Genomic DNA, 19,045 nt, shown 5'->3' with positions numbered 1-19,045 from the left:
TAAATTTGGGAGTAGAGGAAGGAATGCCTGCTAATGGGTATAGGTTTTTTTTAATTTTAACTGAGTATAGTTGATTTACAGTGTTGTGTTAGTTTCAGGTGTACAGTATAGTAATCGAGTTGTACATACATATTCTTTTTCATTATAGGTTATTACAAGATATTGAATATAGTTCCCTGTGCTATACAGTAAGGACCTTGTTGTTTATGTGTTTTATATATAGTAATCTGTATCTACTAGCCCCAAACTCCTAATTGATCCTCCGCACCTTTCCCCTTTGGTAACCATAAGTTTGTTTTCTGTCTGCAAGTCTGTTCTGTAAATAAATTCATTTGTCTCATTTTTTCAGATTCCACATATAAGTGATATCATGTGATATTTGTCTTTCTCTGTCTAACTTACTTCACTTAGTATGATAAGCTCTAGGTCCATCCATGTTGTTGCAGATAGCATTATTTCATTCTTTTCTGGCTGAGATATAGATATATATATATATCTATATCTCACAACTTCTTTATCCAATCATCTGTCGAAGGACATTTAGGCTGTTTCCATGTCTTGGCTATTGTAAAGAGTGCTGCTGTGAACATTGGGGCACATATATCTTTTCAAATGACAGTTTTCTCCAAATATATGCCCAGGGGTGAGATTGCGGGATCATATGGTAACTCTATTTTTAGTTTTTAAAGGAATCTCCATACTGTTTTTCATAGTGGCTATACCAAATTGCATTCCCGCTAGGATTTCTTTTTTATTAAAATTTTTTTGTTTTATTTTTTGTGATGCAGGCGGTTAGGTATTTATTTATTGACTTATTTATTTTTAATGGCAGTACTGGGGATTGAACCCAGGACCTTGTGCGTGCCAAGCACATGCTCTACCACTGAGCTATATCCTCCCCACCAATTAGGGTTTCTTTTAATAGGGACAAAAATGTTTTTAAAAAAATTGGTGCTTGTTGCCCAGCCCTGTGAATATTGCTACTGCAATAAAGCACAATTTAATTAACTCACTATAGGTAAATGTCCTTCCTTGTTTGGCTAACAAATGAACCACTCAAAAACATTTTGGTTATAGACTCGTTTTCATTTTTAATTTTTGTGATGAAATTCTGCTGTGATATTTCATTTTAAACTATCTAGCGTTTTGGACTGGCTGTCCTGTGAGTTGGAAATACTGTGATGAGTGCTGAGTTCGGTAATGTTGACATACATCCTGTTCTTTTAGCACAGCTACAGTGTCACTCTATAATACACAAATGCGCTGCCTTCTAATTTGATAACAAAATAACCCATACTCCACTCTGCTTTAAAAGCACTAAGTCTAGCTTTCTCTTTCTTTTCTTACTTTGGCAGGCACTGGTAATAAAAAATAAAATCTCATACAACCGTATGACAGTATGCAGGGCGCTAACACAGTGTTGCCTTATTACAGTTGCCTGTGATCTGTGCCGCACTGAGCAGCAGTGCGGAGTGATGAGGCTGCCCCACGTGGTCTCCGTCACAACTACTCAACTCTGCCCTTAGAGCAGGAAAGCAGCCACAGGCAATCTGCAAACACATAAGTGTGGATGTGTTCCAATAAAACTTTATTTGTGGACGCTGAAACTTGCATTGTATGTCGTTTTCACATATCATGATATGCTATTTTTAAAAAATTGAAATATAGTCAAGTCACAATGTGTCAACATGCTATTCTTGTACTGATTTCTTTCAACTGTTTAAAACTGTAAAACCTATTAATTTACAGGCTGTACAGAAACAGGAGGCAGGCAGACAAGGAGTAGTTTGCTAAACCCTGACCTAGGGGCTCAGTTACCATATTTAAAAGGAGTTAAGCTATATCACCTGCTTTATTTTCTTTCCTCTTCATTCCTTTTCCCGGAGAGCAGGCCATCTGCTTTAACATCTTCCTCCCCAGTGCCTTACTTAAATGCACAATATTACTAAATAAGCCCAGGGCTGAGGGGGAAAGGGGACTGGGAAATTACTGATTAATGGGTCTAGAGTTTCATTTTTGCAAGATGAAGGGTTCTGGAGACAGATGGTGGTGATGGTTGCACAACAATGTGACCGCGCCTTATGCTCCTGCACTATATACACTTAAAAATGAGTTAAGGTGTAAATTTGATGCTATGTGTTTTCACTGCAGTAAAAAAAAAAAAAATGGGAAAAATCTGTTTACAGAAACATAGTTTGCGTAATATCCTTAACTGTACTAAAATTTCCTCCTGCTGATATGGTTTAGTTAAAGAGCAAATTCTCCAGTTTCTTCACAAACACATAATTCATTCAAGACCAACCAGAATGGACATGTCAGACCTCTTTTAAAATGACTACTTTTCAGGAGATTTCAGGCCACTATTGTAACCTCCACAAACAGGTGATTCAATGTTCATATTATCTGCCAATTAGCAAATTCAGAAGGGATATTATGAATATGGCTATACAGTAAACACTGCTAGTTCCTATAGTTAGTAAAAAAAAATTCGCCATGTAGTTATCTGCTCCTCTTTATTTTTTATTTTTATTTTTTTGCTAACAGAAACCACGTAATTAATTCTCCAAGTAGTTATAGGGGATGAGATTAAATAAGACCTTTGCTCCAAGATATGTGGTTGGATGAATAATGTAAGCCAATGGCTTTCAATCTTTTTTGATTGTAGCTCACAGGAAAATATACATACTATGTTTTTTTTTTTACATACTATGTTTTGATCCAGAAAACATACACACACACACACACACACATACTCACCCCTAAAACAAAATTTCACGGAGCATACCCTACCACATGTGATGCATTCTCTCAGTTTCTATTCTGTCTACTATATTTTATTTCATTTTAGCCAATGCCAATCACAGCACATTAAATTGATTTCACAACTCACTAATGTGTTATAACTCATAGTTGAAAAACAATGTTCTAAGCAACATCCAAATTGTGAAAAACATAGCTGAGAAATAAGGTATAGAGAAAGGGGAACCATGCAGCCAATGAAAGCAAATGAATTCAATTAAAATATGAACTATTAATGCATTTAGGTTTACTTTTAATATTGTCAATGATACAATTAATGCAGGATTCAAAAATGCAAAAGCCACCTCTGAAATTCTAAAAAACAAAAATTATCAAATTTAAGGAAACTAAATGAAAATCAAAATATAATTCAGGTATCTCATCCACTTTTGTATTTAAATGTAATTTCTCTGTTATGAATTAAATAAAAACCCTGAAAGGCAAGTACAGGACTACAAAAAAAACCCCTATAATTTCATAAACTTTCATATCTAAAAGTTTTCAATTGTTTTCTAATGTGTATCAGTTTTGGAATGTATAGACATAATAGGTCCCTTTGCAGTACTCAAGTCAGATTATAAGCTGAAGCCTCCTCTCTGCGCTCCAAAATCCCAGGAAAATACTGTCAAAGTAATTCTAAATATTCAGTGGCTGGCTTAACGTTCTCTGTGAAATGGGCTACTAGTTTCAGCTCAGCCTCTGGCCAGGTGGGACATGGTGGAGGGAGATGTCCATATTTATTTATTTTAATTAAATTATGTATTTACTAGAGGAAGGCAGATCAAGATCTGAGTGACTCTGAATGGCTGGGTGCCTTCTCCTGTAAGTACCCACAGCGCTCTACTGAGCAGAGCGTTCTCATCCCAGTGTTCTTGACTTCTAGATAAAAATTTCTGGGTTTTACTAATAACTCTGGGGAGCATTTCAACTCACTCTTGTCTCTCTCTCTCTATTTCCAAAAGACATTTAACATGTTTTCAATGTCCAAGTTGTATCCGGAAATACCCTGATTAAAAAGATGATCAGTACACGTTAGGAGGACTGAGCCGTGCTGCCAACTCCGTTGTGTGTGACTTAGACTGGACTGGAGACAGCGCAGGAACCTAAGAAACCCTAAGTGTGTCTGAGGGACTTTAGACCTGAACCACTTTCAACGTCCCATGATAGGAAAGGAAAAGGAAACAGTCTCATCCGGCCAGAGTTTGTGGATGTACTTCTACTAAAGCCAATGTTACCAATAAGCTGTGGTGTCACACGTTGTCATGCATGTCACTGTGATGTGGGGAAGGAATGTGTTTAGCTCCCCATCCTGCCCTACTGGACATCCTCAGATCTTCCCTATCCTATCTCCTTCTCTTAATAACAAGAAAAAGACAGCTAACAATTACTGAGCGCTTACTACGTGTAAGGTATACTTCTACGCATTTAACCTGTGCCGCTTCATTTAACCCCCCCAGTCGCTCTCCAGTTACACTTTACAGATGAGGGAACCGGGGGAACTGGGGCTCCCCGTGGACCCTGGCCCCCTCTCCCTTTGGGCAGACAGCTGGTAAGGTTTCCATTCTGACTGCTCTGAGCTACAGCACTGATCCTCCTGGTTTCCGTATTCCCTGCTGCTGTGGTCCGAATGGGTCCCTCCCCAAATCCATACATTGAAATCCTAACGCTTGCAGGTGATGGTGTCAGGGCTTGGGCCCTTTGGGAGGTGATTAGGTCATGATGTGGGGGAGGCCCTCATGAACGGGATGAGTGCTCCCATAAAAGAGGCTCCGAGAGCTCCCTAGCCCCTTCTGCCACGTGAGGACACAGTGCGAAGTCGGCAGTCTGCAGCCTGGAAGACGACCTTTACTGGAACCCGACCAGGCGGGCACTCCGATCTCTGACCCCCGGCCTCCAGGAGCTTGTGAAATAGATTCCCGTTGTTTATCAACCATGCCGTCTCTGGTATTTTGTGAAGGCAGCCTGAACAAAGACACCGGCTTCCTCATCTGGACCCAGAGACTCTCTCTGCTGCTCCTGACCCGGCAAGACAGGCAGGTGCTAAGCGACCCAGGCTCCGTCTGACCTGAAGTTCGGCGCTGAGACGGGCTCACTGTCATCTCGACGCGTTCAGGAAGGGGCATCGACAGAGGAGGGCACGAACGTCAGAGGCTGGGAGCCGAGGAAGACGGTCTCCACGGTGTCGCCTGTCCCCATCAAGTCTACGGAAAGCCTGCCGCCGCGTTTGGAACCGCCTGAGAGTCTGCACAGCAAAGTGCACGCAAAGCTTGGAGGAGCCCTGGGAAAGTTGCCCTACGCTTCTAAGGCCTCCAGAGTCTTTTCTAATGAATACCGGGTTTTGTGTCTTCCCCTCGCCTATTCTTCTGTTATTACCTGTCCTCCCCTCGACCCCCAATACTTAAGTGCCTTTTCCCCATGTATCAGAAACGCAGATGCAGAGTTAAGTGGAAAGGAGAGTCAGAGCCAATTAAAAGTTCTGTTTTAGGATAACTGTTAAGGCATGTAAGATCATCTTCCACTTAACATTTTTTTAATTAATGGAGAACATTCTATTCATCTTGAAAGTTGAGTGCCAGATGGAATCATTATCCTTTTGGTTCCAAGTAACCGTATTCTAGAACGTGATTAAGTTTTAGACCGATTTTAAAAACTCACAAAATGTAATAATTCTGAGCGAAGAATCAATGTCTCTGCATAAAAATCAGGAGCGATTCAACTTTCAAATATGAAAGTTATCCTATCAATTATAATGTGGAAGGACAAGCTAATTTCTCTTTGAACTATCTGCCCCATTGCACTCTATATTAATATCATACCCTAATGAAGTAGGTGTTTACCATTTACCAATATCTCTATTAATTTTGTACTTTAATAGTCTTGAAAGTTTAGGTTTGGGGGGAAGGTATAGCTCAAGTGGCAGAGCATGTGCTTAGCATGCATGAGGTCCTGGGTTCAATCCTCAGTACCTCCATTAAAAAATAAAAAATAAACTAATGATAAATCAATAAATAGACCTAATGACCTCCCCTCCCAAAAATAAATTAAAAAAAGAAGAAAGTTTAGGTCTAAACATAATTAACTGTTGAGTCATATTTCAGATAATTTATTCAATAAATCATCTTAACTGGTTTGCCCCTTTCCCCCTTATCAATAATTTTCTTGCTCTAATATTCCTTGGTACCGTGTTGAAGCAACACTACATTCCGCAATGAGGAAGTCCAGAGCGTGTTGTCCTGTGCCCTTGAGTGTTGGGCAGAGGTGAACAGTGGTCATACCAGCCAACTCCCAGGGTGCTGCTAATGCCCTGAATCCAGGCACCAAGACCCAGACTCCCAACAGCTCACCATGCAGCAGATGACCATGAGGTGGGGGACACTAATTGTGGCCCTGCAGTATCTTCTCATGGTGCGTTCCCACCTCACTACAGATGGCCACAGAACAAAATTGTGCAAAGAACAGTGCCTGCTAGACCAGACGGATCTGGGACCCTCAGGGAATGGCATTGGTTGCAAGTCTCTGTGTGGACTGCGTGGATGCTTTACCACTAAACCCTTCCCAGCATATAGGGTCAGAAGGGAACTTGGAGGAAATAGAACCAGCCAGATGGAGAGATCAGGACACCCTGGAAACTGGACTTGAAGTGAGGAAGTCACAGGATGAAAACAACGAGCCTTGTGGTGTGACAGAATGATCCCAGTGATGGGACATTAGGACCTAGCGTCCTGAGAATGTAGTGATGGTGGGGGGAGAAGTTGGAGGAAGGCATGGCAAGTGTGGAAGATCAGAGATAATGGGATGGATGGGCGGTCTTCCATACCGCAGGCAGGAACCCAGTTATCCTGGCGGGATCCAGTTCCCAGATCTCTGGGGAAGGCTGAATGTTGAAAAGCCTTACAAGCTGTGGCGTGGAGCAGATTTAGGAGGAAAGCTGCTACATGCACCAGGATGTGTAGGAATAGTTTCTGGGAGTCCTTCCGCCGCTCTTTTAAGCTTTAAGACTGTGGAGATCCTTGCAGACTGTGAGCTCAAGACTAAATTTTAGGACCAGTGTTTTTCGCTCAAAAACGGGCTTATCCAGCCAAACATCTAGATTGAAGTTGGGACACTTAACTGGCCTGAAGGCAGCCCAGGAATCAAGTCAGCCCTTCTTCCCGTGACAGAAGCCTGTGGAGTGGTCCTAGGTAGTTAACGCGGTCTCCCTTCTCAGAGTTAGAACCGACATCCCAATGAAAGGTAATGAGGGAACTCATTTGTCCCTCTCCCAATCTTGCAAGAGGACAAGGAAACTCACAGCGCGCTGTCTCCACTCAGTCGGAGGGTGGGCGGCATCTGCGTGTATTGGGGACATGTCCCTGAACCTCTGTGGGTTAGAGCTGAGGGCTTCCTCTGCTCATCCTAGACTGATGGTGCTCCAGCCCCTTCTCCCAGTCTCAGGGGAGGTACTCAGGTGATGTGGTGCTGATGCAGTGGGAGAATGATTTGATGCTGCAGAAGCCTTGTTATCTGTGCACTTGTGTAAGGTTCTGATAATTCTCTGTTTCTTTCCTTAAGAACCTGGTGAAAACTATGGGTCATGTCCCCCTAAAGAGACCCACAGTTTTACACACAATTTCAGGTCCCAAGAATCTTGTTCATCAATTGGTTACAAACTCCCACAGAAGAGACAGGGCCAGAAAGAGCAGACTTTAGGTTTTTGGCTTTCTTCTTTGAAACAGAAACTTTATTCTCATTTAGTCTGTTTGCTACTCGTTCCCATTTGACGCCAAAAAGTATTTTGGAGCCACGAAGACATTTTAAGACTGGCTTTTCTTTCTGTTCCTAGATCCGTGGGATATCATGACACTGGGATAATTTCAATACCCTCTGGAACTGTGTGTCATTGAAACATCTTTTCCTCATTGCAATTCTCGTGCTCCTTGGTGCACTTGGCTACCTCTGCTCTTTTAGGGACATTCCTTCAGGCTCTCCGCACCGCGATGCATTAGCATACAGATCTATTACCACCCAACGTTTAATGCAAAAGTCCTACAAAACATTATTGTAAGAAATGGAGATAATTTAGCTACTAAATATTGCTGTCATTTTATTAAGACAATCTGGAATTTAATTCATAAACATTAGTTAATCAAGAACTTAGCAATGACTTCAGCTTTCAAACTTGCTTCGCAAGTTGCCCGTTTTAGAAATGGTGGAAATACTTTACGCTCTCTGAATCATAATGAACAAGGCGGCTCCGTGATTTATAACTCCGAGAGCTTTGTAATTTGACTTATGAAGAGCTCTCCACTTTTCCACTGGCGGTTCATACAACCATGAGTAAATTTTCTGGTCAAATGACTCAGAATTTTGCTGCATGACTAATCCCACACTCAATGTGGAAACTATATAAATGAATTCGATTTGCTTGTGGATAATAAATGACTACTTTCTAAAAACTGTCTGCAAAGCATTAGAGAGTAGATGAATTCAATTCTATTGATGTTTTTTAAACTCTCAAACTCAGCAGACTTTTGAAAAGTCTGTAATGCTCACAAAAAAGAACATCGCCTCCCCCCACCAGCTTTATCAAGGATTTTGCAAATCGTAGGACAAGAAATCCTAATTAGGCTCTAAAATTTCCAAAATGTTAAAAGAACAATTTGGGATGATCCTGTTGGCAATATTTTTTCTTACAATGATAACTTTAAGTTATTTTAAAAGTTTTTTATTATGGTAAAATAATTATAAATCCTTTCCTGGGATATAGTGGCTGAAAATAATATTTGATACTATTGCAAATAACAATTGTTTTTCCTTCAAAAACTCAGAATTTAAAAAGATAATAATGATCCATCCATGCGGTGGCCCCCGCCCTCCAAGATTCTGGACTCTGGAAATCGCCCCCAAGATTACAGCAGATGCGGTAGTTTCTCCCAAACCACATAGCTCCTTGACCTTTCAATACCAGAACACAGACATTGTTGGCACAGGCCCTGGTCTCAGACAGTCATGAAAACCATTTGGGAATAAACAGGCATACAACACGTTTCCTCGATTCCTCCCAATTCCTTCAATGCCATTGATTTTTGAGAGTAAAAATCTTCATCTAGGATCAAGTAGTTTACCAGTCCAAAATCAGTATGATTTATTTCTAATAACTTGTCACTAAAAATCCCACTCCTGGACATCTATCCAGAGAAAGCTCTAACTCAAAAAAGATACGTGCACCTCAATGTTCACAGCAGCACTATGAACAATAGCCAAGACTTGGAAGCAAACTAAGTGTCCACCGAGAGGTGACTAGATAAAGAAAAGGTGGTATATTTATACAATGGAATACTACTCAGTCATAAAAAAGAATAAAATAATGCCATTTGCAGCAACATGGATGGACCTAGAGATTATCATATAAGTGAAGTAAGTCAGATAGAGACAGAAATATCATGTGATATCACTTTTATGTGTAATCTAAAACAAATGATACAAATGAACTTATATACAAACTGGAAATAGACTCAGACACGGTTATCAAAGGGGAAAGGGGTGGTGGGGATGGATAAATCAGGAGTTTGGGATTAACATATACATGCTACTATACATAAAATAGATAACCAACAAAGACCTACTGTAGAGCACAGGGAACTGTATTCAATATCTTGTAATAACCTATAATGGAAAAGAATCTGAAAAAGAATATATATGTATGTGTATAACTGAATCACTTTGCTCTACACCTGACACTAACACAACATTGTAAAGCAACTATACTTCAATTAAAGAATTCATTGCGAGAGCCATTCTTAGCTAACCTTTTTGTTTTCAAGGGGGTAACATTCCAATGTACTGTCTTTGTGGGATTATCAGTCTGTAATCTACTCATTTCCTACATTCATGCAGGTTTGTAATAGACACTCACGGACAACTTAGGTTACATTCCAAGGTATTCCTTAGTTTTCTTTAAAAATTTTTCTATTCTGAGCACTGCTAGCCAGGGTTGGTGGAGGGAGCCCAGGTGCAGGGAGCCATCACCACTAGTCAGGGTCAGTTTTAACTCTGCAGAGTCAAAAGCAGCTTGAGAGCAGAAGGAACCGTCTGGGGGACTCAGGTGCGTGAGGACAAGTGCACCCCTATCCTGACAAAAGGACATTTGTTGGCTTTTACTCAGTTGCATTTCTACCCATGCCTTCTAGAATCAAATTTCTCCAAAGACTGTAGACAGCCCTCTTGCCTCTTTTTTTCCCCCTGGTCTCTCTCCAACCCATTCCCGTCTGGGTTCAGCCTCTCCCACTATGATGAGCCAGTTCTCTGGAAGGTGTCCAGAGGTCTCCTCCGTCCACAGCCTCCTTTCCCCGGCTGTGCCTCTGTTCTAGGAAGACCCTCAACCAGGGCACTTCCCACCGAGCTACTGCTCCCCCTTTCTTCGGTCTACAAGTGGATGTCGTCTCCGAAGCTACGATTCCATTCTTTCCACGCTTTCTCTTCCTTAGTCATTTCGTACATGTCCATGACTTCAACTAGAATTTATGCTGGTGACTCCTATCCGTCTCTGGTTCTGACCTCTCCACCCATGTTTCCACGGATGTCCAGTTTCACACGGATGCCCTCTGACACCCCTGCTGCAATGGGTGTGCAACTCAGTGTGGCTCGGTCACCTTTTCCTCCAAAACTTCCTGCACTGGGGCTCAAAATATGAGTCATCTGCAATTCCTCCTTCTCCCTGAATTGGTCGCAACACAGCTTAGGATGGAGATGTCTCTTCTTCCTGATGTGTCTTCCCAACCCATCAATTAGGAATTTGTGCCCTTCCTGCCCTTGTGTTGGGAAGGACTGTAGTCCTTCAGGGGTGACTGGGAGGGTGTGCAGAGTTAGGGAAAAGGACCAAGATGTGCCATTTTGGACTTGAGCCCAAGCCATGCTCTTCAGCCTGACTTTACCCTGAATAAAGTTAGTGTGTTAATTTCCTTCTGGTTTCTCCTGGGTGTTCTCAATCTGGTTGAGACTCTAAAGGGTAAAAGGGCTTGGTGGATCATCTTCCACATACCTGATAGCAAACTCTCTTAACTGTTTTCCCCGATGCTTTTGTCTTCTCTTGGGTGACACTGCTAACTATCATAAAAAGTCAAAACATTATATATACCTTTCCATCTTGATTTTCACTTCTTGGACTGAAAGATTTGGCTGTGGACCATCCTCCTCCATCCTGACCCCCAAACTTTAAATGTATAACTTGGAGCTGATGTCAATTACTCTTTTTTAATGAAAACCTACCAGAAAGAAAAAGGTATGAATTCTGCTAAATTAAATTCTGAAAAGGACTGATTGGCTGATTTAATATTTATTGAATTCTGCAATGCATTAGCATCACATAAACTTACAGGTAAGAAACAATTAATAACATGCCATTACTTGGAGAAGGAAATGATCAATTAGCAACAAACAAATCAGAAAATAACAATGGAACCTAAATACCACATTCTCTCAATGGCTTAGTCTGCTTATTACTAGTATCCTTGAGAAAACTGATGCAAAGAACAGAAATGAACGCATCTAAAAAGAAATATCTGTAATCCGACTGCAGGGCAGTCCGGCATTTGGCTGCCAAAAGAGATAAATGATGTTCTTGTGTGTACTTGAAACTTACAAATGGCTGCAGCAAGACTCAGGATGGTAACAAGTGTACTGAAGTAATAGCTCAGAAAACCATCATTGCTATTTAGTTTCTTTTTGTTGTTATAAATGCAGAGTTTGGGGCAAATTAGTTACTATGCTGTGCCTGTGGAGTGTTTCAAGGATCTGCAGTCCATTTCAGCTCACTCACAAACCTTAGTCAATGAGAAATAGAAAGTAAAGACGACCTTCCTACCTTTCTGTTAATTATTTCTCCCCCTCTGTTTGCAGGAGGTTAATTCAGTTTTGCTGTTGCTTTAAATTACTCCACCAGACCACTGTGAGGCAATTCGGTATAGAATTCCCGTCCTGATGTGCCCTGCAAGGCAGACTCCGGAACTCTCCTCAAAAACCACCCCACAGCGGATGGGAATGTGGGCTCACTGCAGTGGGCTGCGGTATCATGAATCCTGTGAGCTACCTACACGCGACGAGGTTCTACCCGTCAGCCCGAGTGCCAGGGACCGAAGAAGTCCACCTGACTTGTAGTGCAGGCAGCGCCCCGATCCAGCATCCTCACTGTACACAGAGTCTGCAAGCAAGGCCCTTTCAGCTTCAAATCAGAACAGCCGAATGAGAGAATTCTTATTTCTTTTTAGGAAACAAGTTGCACGTAAGAAAACTCGATCTCTTGTTTCCCATCTTAATGATTCTGGCATTTAAGAAATGCATTAGGCAACGCCTTTTGGAGCTTCCTTTAATGCTTACACATGGTAATACGTTGCAGGCCCTAAGAACATCACTGGTTGAGCCTCTATGCAGAGCTGTACGCTTGATTTTGTATTGTTAGCAAACCACACTGATTTTGAGATCCTACAAGCAAGTAACAAAACTTAAGTATTGTCAGATTCTTGAACTGTTCTCCTGAATTTTACAAATTACTTTTTTATGACCCAATTTCTCCAATCTCCTAAGTCTTCCAAAGTAAGAGTCCACCTTAGTGGTTATTTGCAACTGCACAAATTCAGTCATGCCGCTTGCTCCTTGCCGCTCTAACTGCAGTTTCATTATGCGAGTAAGAAAACAAAACAAGCAAAAACCAACCCCACACAGGAAAAGGCAGCACTGGCTTGGGAGCCGCAGGATGGGCACAGCACTGGCCGGCCGAGGCCGCTGCCGCAGCAAGCCCGGGCCAGGTGTCCTGGTGGCCGCAGGGAGGCGACTGCAGCGCCGCCGCCGCCGCCGCCGCCGCGTCTCCCGCGTCCGCACTGCGCCAGCGACCCCGGGAAAGCCTCCCGGACGCCAACTACAGGATACCTTTTGCTGCTTATGAAGAAAGGGGAGGGGGCAGGAGGGAAGAGAGGGAGTGTGTGCGTCTTGAATGTGATAGATCATTATCTCCTCACACTCCTAAAAAACTGCTCCTCAAAATACACAGAGACCAATCTCCAACTTCTTCCATCTGCCAGTTCCCTAAATCTGAAATTGCCTCTCCCTTCAAGTGCACGAAAGGAGTCAAGGCTTTATGGTCAACGCAGGGATGCACGAGGATCCAAAGTGCCCATTTCTCGGCTGCGACACAGCGCCAAGTTAGGGGTGGGAGAGTTCATGTCTGCAGACCCGAGTGCCCTAATGGGGAGCGCGCCGGGTCCAGAGGGGCTGGAGGGGGCGGGCCTCCCGTTCCGGGGGACCCCGATGCCCAGGAAAGGCCCTGCCCGGGGCTCAGGCTTCGGCGTGCGAGGAACCCCCCGCAAACAATAGCTCACCCGGCTGCATCCTCCAGAGCCCCAGCCTCGGGGCGGGGCGCGGGGAGGTGGGAGGTGGGGGGCAGCACCGCCTGCAGGCTCCCGCCAGCGCCTCACAGTTTCCCCCCGGCTCCGCGGCGCCCCCTATCGCCGGGCTCCCCAGCAATCGGCCACGGGAGGCTGGAAAGGCGGCAACCCGGGTTTCCGAGAGCGGAGGGGCGCCCGGCCCGTGACCCCCGGGACGGCGCGGCCCCGCGGGCTGCCCCGCTGGAGGGCGCTGGGCTCTCAGGCCCGGGCGCAGCCCGCGGCCGCCACCGGAGCCGCCGCAGCCATGTCCGCGCGCCCGCGCTGCCGCAGCCCGGCCGTGATGTCATCCGCCGAGCCCCCGCCGCGGCGCCCAACTCCCGCCCGCCGCGGGCTGCCGCGGCCCCGCCCCGCCCCACGTGCTCCCGGCTTCGGGGATGCCGAGGCCGGCGGTGGCCGCAGGACGATGCGTGGAGCCCAGGTGGCCGCCGCGGCGGCAGCGCTGCCCCTCCCCGCCCGCCGCGTCTCTGGCGGGGCTGCGCCCAGGGGCTGCGCACAGACGGGGGCGGGGGCGCCTGCGGAGGGCGGGGAGGGCTCCCCGCCGCCAAGTGCCTGCCGGGTCGCCGTCTGCTGAGTCATGGCCAGTGCTGCCCGCAGCCTGGGATCACTCTTGTAGCGCGGCGGGCGCGGGTGCGCAGCTATTGGGCCGGGCGCGGGGCCGCGAGCGCCGGGCATGACGCGCTGAGCCGCGCTCGCCCGTGCCCGCCGCTCCGCGTGCGCCCCGCGCGGGTGCCTGTGCCGCCGCCCTCCAGCCCCGCCGCCAGCCGCCCCCGCCTCGCCCGCACCATGATCGCCGCCGCTTTCCTCGTCTTGCTGAGACCCTACAGTATACAATGTGCCCTCTTCCTCTTGTTGCTTCTGGTGGGCACCATCGCCACCATCATCTTTTTCTGCTGCTGGCACCGCAGGCTCCAGAAGGGGAGGCATCCGATGAAATCGGTCTTTTCGGGTCGTTCAAGGAGCCGAGGTAAGACACGCCGCGACGGGCTTCCTCGGGCCGGGAGGAAGCTTTAAGCCGATTTGGAGAGGGAAGCGCGGCTGGCTCCTTTCCGCGCTGCCGCCCAGACCCCATCCCCGCGCGCTCCCCCAGCCGAGTGCGTTTGTGTGTCTGACATCCCTCTCCCCCTCCTGCGTCTCCGGGGTTGGGGTAGCCGCGACGAGTAGGGCGCCGGGTGAGGAGAAACGGACGCAGATGCTTAGAGTCAGTTTGCTTAATCCCTGCTGGGGATCGGAACGGAGTCCGGGCTGCGGCAGTCTCCCTCCACCCACCCAGGGCTGGAGCGTGGGGTCCGAAAGTGAAGCATAGAGATCCGGCGCTCCCCAACTCCCCTAGAACTTTCCCTGAAACTTCTCGCGGAGGAATCACCTAGAGACCGCTGGCCTAGTAACCACCCCGCCCGGCAGGGTGTCCCCACTGCCTTCGAGGCGTCTAGAACGCCCCTTCCTGACCCTTGTCCCCTAGGTGAGTCATCGGTGACTCGGCAGGTGATGAACAAGGAGTTAAATGAAGTCTCGTTCTTCTTTTTTCTCCCCAGATGCTGTTCTGAGATCTCACCACTATCGTTCTGAGGTAATTTACTTAGCGCGCACGCTCAAGGTCAGAGGAAGTTCTCTTTCCTGAGTAACAATATTAATCGTATGCGAGTTAGGAAACCAGTAGGGCGTTGAATGGCGATGCCCTCAAGCCGAAAGGGCCGCGTTTCTTTCTAAGCGACTCCCCAACATGAGTGCCCAGCGAACGGTTTTAGCAGGTTTCTTGTGTAGTACCAGAAGGTGGGAAAGACAGCCCCTGAAAGTGGCCATGTCTTAGGAAATTAGCCTCGGGGGTGGATCTCAGGGTCCTTTGGCCTCTGTAAGGCACCGATAGAAGCTTTCTGGGTGCCGTCAGCTGGCTGTGGTTGCGTATCCAACGAGGCTCAGGAGCTTTTAGAGAGTGCAGAGCAATTTGATCCGTATGCATTTATTTCACTTTAGGCTCCTGTTCACCCAGAAAGCCCTCCATGTTTTACTGGGGACAGCTGATGATTTTTGCAAAGTGGCGGTGGTGGTGATCTTTTCTGGCTTTACTCTCCAAACGCAGACCATCCCTCCATGAACAGGTGACCTGGCTGCCGCGATTGGGCGGAACTGCTGTAGGGCTGTTTGGGCTGGAGAATAGAACAAAACAAGAAACACAAGCTCTCCCTGACCCAGCGTTTCTGAGTTTCCAAGACAGCCCCCACTTGATGGGAGATGACTTTCTCTCTTTTCGGGAGAGATTCACACAGCCAGGAGGTTACTGGTAGCCAGGCTGGTGCGGTTTACTCATCTTAGCAAAGACTTCATAGATGAGACACCCTCCATTTACTCGCCATTTACCTGAGAAGTTATTTCACATTTCATTTCACTAGTGAATCCGATGTGTTACTGCACCCGAGATGTATTTTTGGACCCTGGTTGCTTGAAAGCTCTCCCTGCATTATTATAACAGCATTATAATGCTGCACAACGAGTAATTCTGTATGTGGCCCAGGGGGTGAGAACTCTGTTCTCAGCGTAGGGCCCTGAAGATAGTAACGTAACCAGTCAGACAATCCGAGGTTCCATCCTGGCTTTACACTAACTAGCTGTGTGGTGCTGGGAAACTAAACTCCTCAGCACCTCAGTTTCTCATCTGGAAAATGGGACCAGTAGTACCGAGTAGGACTGTAGGGGAGGGCAGGGTTGACAAGTAGTTATGTTAAAAAAAAAAACCCCTCAGTTTATAGTAGGTATTCAGTACTTGATAGTTATAATTACATATTGTAAAATAGAATTAAAAATGTGTAAAATAGAAGGTCTCTTTGAAAATTTTAAAGTCTTTATTAGATTAATTAATTCAAATTTATGGGAAAAGGGGAGGGTATAGGTCAGTGGTAGAGCGCGTGCTTAGCATGCACAGAGTCCTGGGTTCAATCCCCAGTACCTCCAAAAAAAAAAATAAACCCCAAATAAACCTAATTACTCTCCCCCCCCCAAAAAAATCAAATTTACGGGAAACAATATAAAGTCTATTATGAAGCAATGCTTTTTGAATATCTATTCATTTAATAGAATAACCCATTTAGAGGTGACAAAAATAAACAATGGTCTGGGTGCGAACATCACAATTCAGGATTTTGAGAGGTTACCAGTCCAGTACACGTAAATGACAGAACCAGAGTAAAAATCCTGTTATGGGTTCTTAGATGAGCCATCAAGCATGTCAGCTGAAGTCCAGACGGAGGACTGAGATAGAACTACGTCTTGTTTAGTTATCTCTGAGTTGAGCACTTGTCATGAACTGGCATTTGGTTAGGAAGGCTGGGAGCGGTTATTTAATGTCGAAACTCATTTCACAGATTCCTGGGACAGGTTGACATCCAGTGTGTGCTTTGTATGCACCTCATCTGCTCTGCTGTGAGCGCCTTGAGGGCATGGACCACATCTCTCTTGTTTAGGGCTGTATCCCCACTGCCTGCTGAATCATGGGCTCGTAATAATATTTGTCATAAATTCCTCGAGGAATGCCAGTTCCCATACCAGGGCGAGTACAACTCAGTATTGGGTAGAAAAGAAAAATGCACATTCTCAGGACATTGCTCAGAACTCAACATTTGCTGAATCCCAATTCTTATTTTACCTTTCTAGATTTTAAAAAAAATTGCCCTAGACTTTGCATCAGAAACAGAAATCACTGGGTGGGAGAGGTTGTAGCTCAGTGGTTGAGTGCATGCTTAGCATGCACGAGGTCCTGAGTTCAATCCCCAGTCCCTCCTTTAAAAAAGAGAGTTAAAAAAAAAATGTATAAAATATTTTTAAAAACTTAAAAAATGTAAATCATTAATTATAACAAAATAGATTTGGTTAGAATTCTTTTTTCTCAGAAAATTGAATGCAGCATTAGCTTAATTTGTTGATAGGCCACCCGTGTTCCCCTTTATCCCAAGTTCCTTTGTTAAGCTACTCAAAGAATGTTATTTCATAAGAGAAAATCCTGAGAATGTCCTATATCATCACTGTTTTGTGTTCACTGCAAATAAAACATTTCCCCCTAGGGAAAACAGGGATTTTTTTTTTCTTCGTTTCTATCAAAATACCCTTTCCTGCAGGATTTTCTCCTTGAGAAATACCTCTGAATGTTTTGGATTGTAGCATATTAAAAATGAGTACTTGTGCAGCATAATGGATAGTCTTTTTGTTGCTTTTTATCAGTAGCTGCTGCAAAATAAGGATGAAAGAAAATGTTTTGATTTTCCTCCCAACTTCTAGTCGCATTCAATATTCTATTCTCCATCCCAGTCTCAGTAAGTAGATGATTCACTTTCAGCAGTTTTCTAGTGGTCAAGTGAGGAGAATGGGTTTGCGATCTGCTGACTCATTTTGAAATGTGAAGGAGCTTGGGGAAAGCCCTGGAACACATGAAGAAGTTCAGTTAGCACTTGGCTGGGTTCTTTTTTTTTTTTTTTTTTTTTGGTGGAATGTATTGCTTCTGCTATCCAGACGTCTGGGGGGAGTCCAGTTGGACAGGAAATTTCAGAATGTTTCTTCCCAGGTAGTGAAAGAGATACTTCCCTGGCGGGGGGGGGGGGGGGGGGGAGCGGATCCGTGGCATCAGGACCCCGTGTGCTTTGGGGAAGTTCTGCAGCAGGGAAAAAAAAGCCACGTCTCTCATCTGAGGGGTTCTAGCTTTTTACTCCTCACTAAGTGTTTCATAAACACCTTTCTTCAACTCAGTTTCTTCCTCCTGGAGCTAGAAATAAATGATAGCAATATTTATGTGATGTTTGGGCGGCGTAACCACCAACAGCCCTTTTAATTTTCACATACTGGCAAACTCATCTTGATGGACTTAATAGTTCTCTACATTTTAGTAATAGTACATGAGAATGTGAAATTATTAATTAATCCACCCAGCAAAGGCTCAACAGTGTAACCCCAATCCACAGACAGAGAAAATGTCCTGTCAGATAGGGAGAAGTAGGTGCTTTGTGTATGAATATAAAGTACTTGTGCCACACACACACACACACACACCCTTGTACACAGCTGATGAAGAGAAGTGATTTCACATTGATGTGGGACACAGTCTAGAAACCACGTCTGTGGGTCTCTAAGAAATGTACTTTTCCTTTTATAATGTTGGTGCTGTGACTTTACACAAGGCTTAACTGTTACCCTAGATTTCTGGGGTGAAATCAGGCAGTGGCAGTCCTGGTTTTAAGGAAATTTCAGAAAGCGATATGGGTAATTGAGGTACCATTAGATTACAAGACAGAGCCTCGGGAGTGCCACGGGAGGCTGAAGACAATTACGCAGACTGCCCTTGGAGGACGCCCGGAGGGACCAGTGGTACTTGATCCCTGTTCACCAGCCCAGTGGGATAAGGGAAGCCTTGTTGGACAGGAGGGGAGGGAGGAGTGTGTTTTGTGTCCATGAGGATTGAGTGAATATCTTCACTTCCTGTTTCAGGTAAAGGGATCAAAGGAGTTAAGTTAAGCAGTTCCCAGAGAGTCACATAGCCAGATAAGGACTTGGTGAGACAGGAGCTCCCTGCCTACGTTTGTTTGCCTGGTGGTGGTTAACTGTGTCACTCACAGCCCAGAGACTCATATGCCCAAAATTCTCCATGAAGGAGAGAAGCGAAGTTGAATGAATTTTTAGCAGACATTCCTTACAAAACAATAGGCAAGTCCTTTAGGTTTTTCTAGTGTTACCCACGTTATCCTGGGTGAAAGGGTGGTCCACACAGACCCCCATGCTGCCCTGCCCCGCCCCAGCCTCACTACACTCCCAGAGTCCCTGCACCAAACCAGGGATGCTCAGCAAAGTAA

The 19,045-nt window shown here is 45.1% G+C and overlaps 2 protein-coding genes and 1 non-coding gene across 9 annotated transcripts in view; 1 reads left to right on the top strand and 2 right to left on the bottom strand.

The window, feature by feature from the left end:
- Positions 1 to 14,627, bottom strand: part of BEND6 (BEN domain containing 6) — a 58,053-nt gene extending 43,426 nt beyond the window's left edge. The window contains exon 1 of one of the 2 annotated variants that reach the window (XM_074348972.1): positions 13,152 to 14,627. The gene's annotated coding sequence lies outside the window, so the exon portion shown is untranslated. The remainder of the gene's footprint in view (positions 1 to 13,151) is intronic. The other variant, XM_010973920.3, reaches the window with a different exon arrangement.
- On the bottom strand, positions 827 to 900 carry TRNAA-GGC (transfer RNA alanine (anticodon GGC)). The gene has a single exon. It is a non-coding gene; the product is annotated as a tRNA-Ala (tRNA).
- The window catches only part of DST (dystonin), a 435,873-nt gene continuing 430,813 nt past the window's right edge, over positions 13,986 to 19,045 (top strand). For all 6 annotated transcript variants that reach the window (XM_074348964.1, XM_074348971.1, XM_074348950.1 and 3 more), the window contains exons 1-2: positions 13,986 to 14,181; positions 14,750 to 14,784. In XM_074348964.1, coding sequence (XP_074205065.1) covers positions 14,001 to 14,181; positions 14,750 to 14,784 — 216 coding nt within the window. In that variant the 5' untranslated portion in view covers positions 13,986 to 14,000. The remainder of the gene's footprint in view (positions 14,182 to 14,749; positions 14,785 to 19,045) is intronic.

Source organism: Camelus bactrianus, chromosome 20, assembly GCF_048773025.1.
Source record: "Camelus bactrianus isolate YW-2024 breed Bactrian camel chromosome 20, ASM4877302v1, whole genome shotgun sequence".
NCBI classification, from domain to species: Eukaryota; Metazoa; Chordata; class Mammalia; order Artiodactyla; family Camelidae; genus Camelus; species Camelus bactrianus.
This window is presented reverse-complemented; position numbering and strand designations above follow the sequence as displayed.